A 10,000-nucleotide genomic window follows, 5' to 3' on the forward strand; every position below is an offset into this window, starting at 1 on the left:
CTGGTGCTATCTGAGATGATGAGCCATTTTGGAGGGGAGGAGAGGAGAGGAGGAGAGAGGAGTGAGGAGAAGAGAGGAGTGGAGAGGACAGGAGAGAGGAGTGGAGAGAGGATGAGCAGAGAGGAGACGAGAGGAGAGAGGAGGAGAGGAGAGGAGAGAGGAGAGAGGAGGAGTGGAGAGGAGGAGCAGAGAGGAGAGGAGACGAGAGGAGAGAGGAGGAGCAGAGAGTAGAGGAGACGAGAGGAGAGAGGAGGAGAGAGGAGGAGCAGAGAGGAGAGGAGAGGAGCTGGGAGAAAGTTAGTAAGAGGGTCTACTCTTAGACAAAAAGGAGCTAACTTAAAAGAAACCTTAAAAAAACGTCCCGAATCTTTACCCGGAATGTTTACCTGGACCCAAAAAGGGTTGTTTTTCAGAGGGCTGTTCTTCTACAGGGCCAAACCAATAACCCTGTATGGTTCTCTCTAAACGAATAACCCTGTATGGTTCTCTCTAAATGAATAACCCTGTATGGTTCTCTCTAAACGAATAACCCTGTATGGTTCTCTCTAAACGAATAACCCTGTATGGTTATCTCTAAACGAATAACCCTGTATGGTTCTCTCTAAACGAATCACCCTGTAAGGTTCTCTCTCTGAGGCTGCTGGAGAAGACTAAGAGTGGAGTCATGGTGATCATCTAAATGAAGCGTGAAACGGTCACAATCACACACACAATCATCACCTCACCAGAGGTCACAATCACACACACAATCACCAGCACAACAATCCTCACTGCCATCCTGTCACACAAACATAAATAGCTCATACGCTGCTGAAAACAAGATTCACAACACAGAGGAGAGGATAGAATAGAATAGAACGTTTATTTGTCATGTGTAACCAGTATAGGTACAGTACATTGTAATTCTTGTAATCGCCTGATCGTACAGTATCTTATATATATATATCTTATCCAGTCCCAGGTACTCAGCTACACATTTAAAGGTTCCCAAACTGGCAATTTACTATCTGTAGTCTATCAGTCTATCAATATCATCCTCATCTGAGAGGATGAGCAGAGGAGAGGAGAGGAGAGGAGAGGAGAGGAGAGGAGAGGAGAGGAGAGGAGAGGAGAGGAGAGGAGAGGACAGGACAGGACAGGACAGGACAGGACAGGAGAGGAGAGGAGAGGAGAGGAGAGGAGAGGAGAGGAGAGGAGAGGAGAGGAGAGGAGAGGAGAGGAGAGGAGAAGGAAGAGAAAAGGGAAGAAATTAGAAGAAGAAAAGAGGAGAATAGAGACAGAAGAGATTGAAGAGAGAGAGAGAGGATACAGGAGAGTGAGTCAGTAAGAGAGAGAGAGAAGAGAGAGAATGAAGACAAATTGTGTTCCAGTGTTAATTAGCAGAGTGTGGAGCCACCCTCAGCAGGGCTGAGATGAGGTTTACCATGTTAAATGAACTTAATGGTGCTGAAGATACTATAATTAGACCACAAGCACAGAGATGTGTCAGTCTCAGTGATTTACGCATGCACGCACGCACACACACACACACACACACACACACGCGCACACTCTCTCTCTCTCTCTCTCTCTCACACACACACACACACACACGCTTGCTCACAAACACGCACAGACAAACACTCACACACACAGAGTCACAAACACACACACAGTCAAAAACCCAGTCACGCGCACACACACACACACACTCACACACACACACACACACACACACACACACAGTTTCTCTCTTTCTGTGATGATAGCATTTGACTGGAGGTGGCATGAAAAAAGAGGCTGGGGTCTCTCTAGCTGATGAATGTGCATCTTAACGGTGCTCTCCTCTCCTGCCTGCTCCACCTTCATCAGAGAGAACGCTGACATAATGGCCTCTCACTGCTCATGAGCTCTACCTGCAGGCTCCTACAGATCACACTCCTGCCTTCTGTCCCTGCCTTCTCCCAGTCTCCCCTGACGGCTCCAGGCAACCTTTTAATATCTGCCTGATCCAACTGTCATCTTCTATTCCTCCTCTACCTCTACCCCTCCTCCTCTCTCCTCCCTTTCCACTCCTGTCTCTTCACCCTCTATCCAATCTCTCTCTCTCTCTCTCTCTCTCTCTCTCTCCCTCTCTCTCTCTCTCTCTCTCTCTCTCTATGTCCCATGGGGAAGTAACTATAATCACTGTATCCCTGACCCTGTTCCTGCCTCTATCAATTCAATTCAATTCAATTCAAATAAGTGTTTACATCACCAAAGCATCTCTTTGATCTCTCTTCTTCTCCTTTCATTACTCCTTCTATCATATCCTATCTGATATCTCACTCCTCCTCTCTCCTCCTCTCTTCCTCCTCCACAGATCGTTGCTAACCCCTCTCCTCTCTCCTCCTCTCTTCCCAGAATCCTGCTGACGGTGGTGGTGATATTCCGCATCCTGATCGTGGCCATCGTGGGCGAGACCGTGTACGAGGACGAGCAGGCCATGTTCATCTGCAACACCATGCAGCCCGGCTGCAACCAGGCGTGCTACGACAAGGCCTTCCCCATCTCGCACATCCGCTACTGGGTCTTCCAGATCATCCTGGTGTGCACGCCAAGTCTCTGCTTCATCACCTACTCGGTGCACCAGTCGGCCAAGCAGCGAGACCGGCGCTACTCGTTCCTCTACCCGCTGCTGGAGCGCGACGGCGCCCGGAAGCTCCGGAACATCAACGGGATCCTGGTGCAGCACGGCGACGGCGGCAGGGAGAAGGAGGAGCCGGACTGTCTGGAGGTGAAGGAGATACCGAACGCGCCACGTGGGCTAACACACGCCAAGACCAAGGTTTACTTTTGTTGAGTTTTTATTTATTTATTCATTTTAAAATATGAATGTAACTGGCTTTTTTGGAGCTTGTGATGCCCCCCCCCCTCCCCCCTCAGACCCTGCAGACCCCCTTTTACAGGGTTTTTCCTGGCTCAGAATGGGTCTTGGCTGAGAATGGGGGGCTCAGAATGGGGGGTGATGCACACACAATTTTTGGGGGGAAACCTCTTTTATGCCGAGTAGCCTACCAGCATAATAGGCCTATATTCTTTGCTGTCGTTCTGACTGAGCTCACTTTTCACAATCGTGGGAAATCTCACTACATGACACAAAATGGATATGAAGACAAAATGTTTAAGATACTGATAACCTGTATATTAATTATCTCGATTACTAGTGGTTCAAACCATGGACAATGCAAGAAAGAGGGATGGGCTGCACTTGAAACAATCTATCAAACACATTTGGAGAGGATTTGAATTGCTATTTTTATTCAAGATTTTTAGCATTTTGGCACTGGTGATTTTCCTTTGGCTCTGGCTAAAATCTCTTTTGGGGGCGCCAATAAATCTTCTATGCAGGAAAAACCCTGCTTTTACACGGCGAAGTTGACCTGTTAGCTATCTTCTTCAAAGTATACTGTTGGACTGTTGGATTAGGTTCTACCAGGAACCAAAAAGGGTTTTCAGAGGCAGATGTTCTAGGCAGAGACGATCCAAGAACCCTTTTGGAGCCCTTCTTCTCTAAGAGTGTATAACATCCTCTCATCTCGTCTTCTCTAATCTGACTATGGAAGTTGTTACAAATTTATGGGCAATTTCACAATATAGTTTGCAGAGGAGAGAAAACGCACACTGTAGGCTGACATCTGGGTGAGGTGCCAGTAACAGAGGATAGAATATAGTAGAAAGACAAACAGCACATCTGTTTCTAGACGCAAGAAGTGATTTCATATGACAATATTTCGTCCGTAGCCTAAGTCTTAAAAACACAACAGAAGGCACATCTTTTATAGAGTGAAAACACCTGCATGATCTGGAAGACCCAAACAGAGTGTGCGGTCTCTCTTTTTACAATTTCACAATATCAACAAACATTTTCATTTGTAATCTTTCCTCTCATCTCCCATCTCGTGTCCAGGTACGTCGTCAGGAGGGCATCTCGCGCTTCTACATCATCCAGGTGGTGTTCCGGAACGCTCTGGAGATTGGCTTCCTGGCCGGCCAGTACTTCCTGTACGGCTTCAGCGTCCCGGGGATCTTCGAGTGCGACCGCTACCCCTGCCTGAAGGAGGTGGAGTGCTACGTGTCGCGCCCCACCGAGAAGACCGTGTTCCTGGTCTTCATGTTCGCGGTGAGTGGCCTCTGTGTGGTCCTCAACCTGGCTGAGCTCAACCACCTGGGCTGGAAGAAGATCAAGGCGGCCGTCCGCGGCGTCCAGGCCCGCAGGAAGTCCATATGCGAGATCAGGAAGAAGGATATGGCGCACCTGTCGCAGCCCCCCAATCTGGGACGGACCCAGTCCAGCGAGTCCGCCTATGTCTGAGGGCTTGGGGCGTGGCTTTGTTGAGGAGATAGGCGGGGTTGAGGTGCTAGTGACAGGATGAGGATGAGGGGTGGAGCTTCAGGACTCAATTTTGGTTGAGGAGGAGGAGGAGGAAGAAGAGGAGAAGAGGAGGAATAGGGGGAGAGGTTGCTGAAAAAGAGGAGGTTGCTCAAAATGCCGTGGATTATTAGGCTCTCCTGTTGTTGTTTATTGGGAGAGATTTAACACTCCGACCTTCCCAAAGAAGCGTCAGTCTGGCGGGACAGCAGGAACTGTTTCCTGTTTGGGGAGGAAGTGCTTTCTGGGACAGGCAGGACGGAGGGGGATAGAAGAGTGTATCCAATGGTGCTTTTCTTCTGGACTGTATCACCCTTAGTGAAGAGGGCGGAGGGAGGAGGAGGAGGGAGAGGTTTTCTACAGCAGAGCGGAAAGCGCTGTCACAACCATGATGGACTCTGAGAGAGAGAAGCAAACAGGAGACTTTTTAAGAAGAGATGTGTATGGATAGAGAGGGAGAGAGAGAGAGAGAGAGAGAGAGAGAGAGAGAGAGAGAGAGAGAGAGAGAGAGAGAGAGAGAGAGAGAGAGAGAGAGGGGACCTCAGCATCATTCTGGAGGAGCCTGAGCAGTGTCACCTCTCTGGAACACTGTCACCGTGGGCGACGGCCAGAAGACAGACAGTATTTACCACTGGTCCTCTGGCAGAGGACAACCCCAACACTAACACAATGAGGGAATATTGTAAACACTCTCCTCTCTCCCTCTCTATCTCCTCTCTCTCTCTCTCTCTCCGCTCTGCTCCTAAGATGGCACCTGCTGCCGTGTCAGGACGCTAATGTGCTCTCCTCCTCTCCTCCTCTCCTCCTCTCCTCCGCATAAACAGAGAAGAAGAGAGACAGACAGCTACATAAACGATCCCCTCCTCAACATCACACGAACCTCTCTCACACACAACCCTCTGCCACAAGCTCTCTCTCGCTCCATTCCAACGCGTTAACTGTGTGTGTGCAACTGAGAATGAGAGAAAGAAAGTTTGAATAAAGAAGGTGAGAGAGAGAGAGTGAAAAAAAGATGGAGGGAGAGAGAGAGTGAGAGAGCGAGAGAGCGAGAGAGAGAGAGAGAGAGAAAGAGAGTGGAAGGACTCGCCCCCTTGCTACGGAGTGGAACAGATCATTTTTATTACTATTGGTTTAAACTTTTATATAATTCATGAGTTATGATTTGTTACAATTTTTGCGACAGAGTTGGTGCCATCCGTTTGGATTTATTATGTTGTTTGAAAGTTAGACTGTATATTATTTAATAATTTAGCAAAGAGAGTAGGCTATATCAGAATAGATGTATTTATCTCCATGGGGATGGGACGAAGCAGGGGGTTTGGTTGGGGAACACCGTGCATAAGATTGTCTGTCTGTTATTTCTTTCAAAACGTTTATCTCTAAGGGAACTGCATTATTAGTGGGTGGGAAGATAACTTTCAGAGCTCGGTTAGGGTGTGTTCAGTTTCCATTTCATCAATTCAGGATGTATGCTTGATCAAACTGCCAATACAAGGCCAGTAATGAGGGTCGATCAATAGATTACTTTTCTATTTAACCTTTAGGAAGGGAGTCCCTTTGTGACACATAACTCTTTTTTGGGGTAAGACATGTTTGCAACAACACAAATATAAATACAATATGCATCGAATCTACAAAAATACCACGCACTTAAAGAAAGCAAAAACAATCATCCGTTGAAAATAATAACAGTTCAGAGGGATTCAGAAATAGCTGAATTATTTTGCTGAATGGACATGAATAGGAACTGAACAGACTCTTGCCCACGTTCTGAGCTGTTTGAAAAGGCATGTTTACAAAGCTGTGTTTCCGGAATGATCCGGTAGTGTTCTGAAGTGTTCATCATCTAACGGGTCTAGTTCGCCTGCAGCTCTCGCGTGGCGATACGCATGCATGCCTTTTACTGACCACAAAAGAAAAGAGAGCAGGAGAGGGGGAGGTATTTGTTGCACCTTGATCCTTGCAGACGGTTGGAAGAGTGGAGGAGGAGTGGAGGAACTCGTGTTGGGAAAGGCTCTGAGGCACCACCAGCAGAAGAGAGAGAGAGAGAGAGAGAGAGAAGAAAAGAGGACCGAGAGGCATACACAGGAACAGACGTGAACCTCAACAGATGGATGACAGAGACAGACTTACAGTTCGGGACAAACATGTTTGTGTTACACGCTCTGGGTCTATAGGCCATTAACAACCAAGGCTGACAGAAACTGCATGTCCCAGGATGCACCCCACCCCTCTAAATAAATCTGGTGAGATCTATTTAGAAAGCGGGGCTGTCTGGGAGCCCCTGAGCAGACGCAGACAGGAAACGGACTCTAACGAACTGGCGTCCGGCGCGTTCGGCGGTGGAAGGAAGTGGACTGTGGTGTAAACACAGTGACAAAACACCCACGCTACATCCACGCTAGACAGATGTTAACGTTCCAGTGTTGATCAGTGGCGACGTCGGTCCAACACAAAGTCCCCTCACAGCAGCGGCCAGTGACGAGGAGAAGCAGGATGGCAGAGCAGGGAAGCTCCTGGAGGTTGTTAAGAAACATGGTTTTCTACTGTTACTCTCTACAGACCTCTCTCTCCCTCTCTGGTCTCTCTCTCTCTTATTTGGTCTTGTTCAGGGATGGGGAGACATCAGGGCAACCATATATTGTAGCCAGCCACACCGCTGTAGCAGAGGTGGTTTGGAGGCCAGTATGAGACATGGTCCAATGGACCCTGCAGGGTTTGGTGAGAAGCTACTTCCCAAAGTGAGAACTTCACTCTTAACAGTCCACTACTCCTAACTGTCTGGTTTTTCTATTTGTCAATGTGAACATCTTTTTTCTTATTTTTTTTTGTTCATTCGTTTAATGTTTTTGGTGTGTGAATCCATTTTGTTGTCTGTTGCTCTGTTTTGTACCGTGATGTAATTGAAAGACATATCTGGAAAAAAGAAGAGTTTTTCTATTTACAAGAACAAATACATTTTTCGATGTGCAAACTTATATAGGGGAGAGAGTGGAAATGTAAGACTAGCAACAGTATTATATTCCCTTGCCAAAGTGATATGCAAATTACATGAGGTTTCAAATAATTCTTTTTTAACGCATGTATAATGGTTAGACAAAGCATGTTTCTACCTTTTCTTAAATGCTAACCTAAATCTTAAGATTTTTTGGTCCAAACTAAGGAGATAAGCTATGATGTCTTGATGCCAAGTGTCCCTGGTGACCGTCTCTTTAACAGCCAGTCAGTGCAGCTCAACAACCAGCCAGTAAACCTGCCAATCAGCAGTCAGCAACGTCTCTTTAATAATAACCAGCCAGTAAACCTGCCAATCAGCACCAACAGTCAGCAACATCTCTTTAATAACCAGCCAGTAAACCTGCCACCAACATTCAGCAGGTTTGACTCAGAAAGGTTGAGTTAGCTCTTGAGAAGGACACTCATCGGGCGGCGACGGCCCTCGCCAGAGATCACCAGCCGCAGCACCTGGGCCAGTTAATTAGCTTGGATTAATTAACCAATTAAGATCCTGCTTGTCCATGTTGTCAGTAAGCCCTGAGATAATGCTTACAGCATAGTGGGTATGCATAGTGGGTATGCATAGTGGGTATGCATAGTGGGTATGCATAGTGGGTATGCATACAGCGCCTCACAGCTCAGAGCCCACCTCCTCAGGAAAGAAATCCGCTGGTTTTACTAGCACTCTTTTTTATTACTGTTTCTATGATAGGAAACCAATCTTTTATAGGAATGGTGGCAGGGAACATCAGCACGATCCTTTTCTAATCCATCGCAATCAGTATTCTGATGCTGTAGGCAGCTGGCGACAGCACTGGCAATCATGTGAAGAGGGTAAAGTCGTTTTTACAATATAAACCTGAGGCTACAAATACCAGATCAGCTTGACTAGTATCTGTCTTGCTTGAATATTCCAGGACATGCTGCGTGTAGGCTGTATCAGCAGATCTGAGACCAGCAGATACAGAATGATCCGTCTCATAGGGGAGACCAGAGTTAAGGCACACCCAAGAATAGACTCCGACTCCTGACGCGCTGGTGCTCCTGTGACAGGTGAAATGTGAAACCCCGCGTCTCTCTTGTGTTAACTCGCCGAGCTAAAGCCTGGTTTTCTGACGCGCTAGTCCTCCACTCAGCCTAGTACGGTTCTGTTGGCCTCTGAGTGGGTCGCTCTGGTGGCTAAGCACACTTGTTTGATATGGGGATGATGTCACACATGAGCACACTAGACTGTTCCTCAGGAAAGCGTTGGTCAGCTACATTGCCTCATAGGGCTCAGGTCGGCCAATCACTCTCTATGATGTCAACCCTGTTCTTTCATAAGGGCGGGTGCTACACCATTCACATTCCCTTTGGTCTAAAAGGTCGGCGGTACACAACACCAAGGAGTAACCCCTTCCACGCTGGACAGTCTTGCATCATTGAAGGGCTTGACAATTGTTACTGACTAAAAGAGCCATATATTTGAAGAAGAAAAAAAAAAGAAGTAATTTGTTATACGAGACTTGACACATTTCTTTTGTATCTAGGACCTTTCATTGAAAGCCACGAGGAAGACCATACCGTCCTATAATCACTTTAATCGCACTCGCTGTCTGTGACATGTTGCTGCCAGGCAACCGTTGTCATAGCAACGCGCGTATGTCTGTGCGTACAGTAGGTGCCTATAGGCGACGGGGCTGGTCTGGATTACGGATGTACAGAGTTTAACCTCCATCCCTTTAATCTCTCATAGTATCAGTAGTGATTAGTTCACCTAATTATGCTTACTGTCCTGTCTGGTTAGGACTGGGAGAGGAGAGGAGAGGAGAGGAGGAGAGGAGGAGAGAGGGGGGGGGGGGGTGGTAGGACATGGAAAGGAAACATCTGTTCTGTGTAGGCTACCTCAAGATACCAACTTCTATCTGATTCTAGAACTATGCAGAAGGAACTCGCTGTGTGTGTATGTGTGTGTGCGCGCGTGGTTGCTACGGCAACAGCGATTAAACGATAACATCTGGAACGTGATAGGTTAAAAGGTAGGCTACAGTAGTGGGATGGTTCGGCTGAGTCTTTATTTGGCCTCGTACTGTAGCAGCCCTGAATGTGCAAAAGAGCTCAGAGTCACACGAGTGATGACTGACTGTATAACAGGATTCCTGAAGAGGACACGGCAGACAACATCTAGAACTAACGTCATTCTTCAACATAGCTTCGATCTATCTCCAACTACTTGGATGTACGAAAAAAAAAAAAAAACTGAACAACAGCAGCTACTGCAAGCGAGAAAAAAGCAACACTTTGTAATCTTTGGACTGAGAATCTGTTGTTTTCATGGCAGATTTGGTTTTGTATCTGACCTTATTTGAAGGTTTTTTTTCCCTGTCCCTTTCTGACTTGTGTACTGTATGTAAAGAAAGAATAAATCCTTGAATGTTACACATGATGCCCCAGCCTCATTCTGCTTTGGCGTGTGTGTGTATGTGTGTGTGTATGTGTGTGTGTGTGTGTGTGTGTGCGTGTTTGTTCACGAGTGTGAAATAGGGGCAGAAAAAATATGAATTAAATAACCCTAACACAACATCAACTAGTAAGAGAACCCATAGAAAACACAAATAAACAAAGCTATCCGAT

The 10,000-nt window shown here is 46.9% G+C and overlaps 1 protein-coding gene across 1 annotated transcript in view; it reads left to right on the forward strand.

Moving 5' to 3' along the window:
- Positions 1-4,333, forward strand: part of LOC311308257 (gap junction delta-2 protein-like) — a gene marked incomplete at both ends in the record, with an annotated part of 17,042 nt that extends 12,709 nt beyond the window's left edge. The window contains 2 exons of the mRNA XM_084437203.1: positions 2,383-2,806; positions 3,929-4,333. Of these exons, the coding sequence (XP_084293329.1) occupies positions 2,383-2,806; positions 3,929-4,333 (829 nt within the window). The remainder of the gene's footprint in view (positions 1-2,382; positions 2,807-3,928) is intronic.
- Between the last annotated feature and the right edge of the window lie 5,667 nt (positions 4,334-10,000).

The sequence above is a fragment of the Borostomias antarcticus genome (assembly GCF_949987555.1).
Source record: "Borostomias antarcticus genome assembly, chromosome: 1".
Classification (NCBI taxonomy): domain Eukaryota; kingdom Metazoa; phylum Chordata; class Actinopteri; order Stomiiformes; family Stomiidae; genus Borostomias; species Borostomias antarcticus.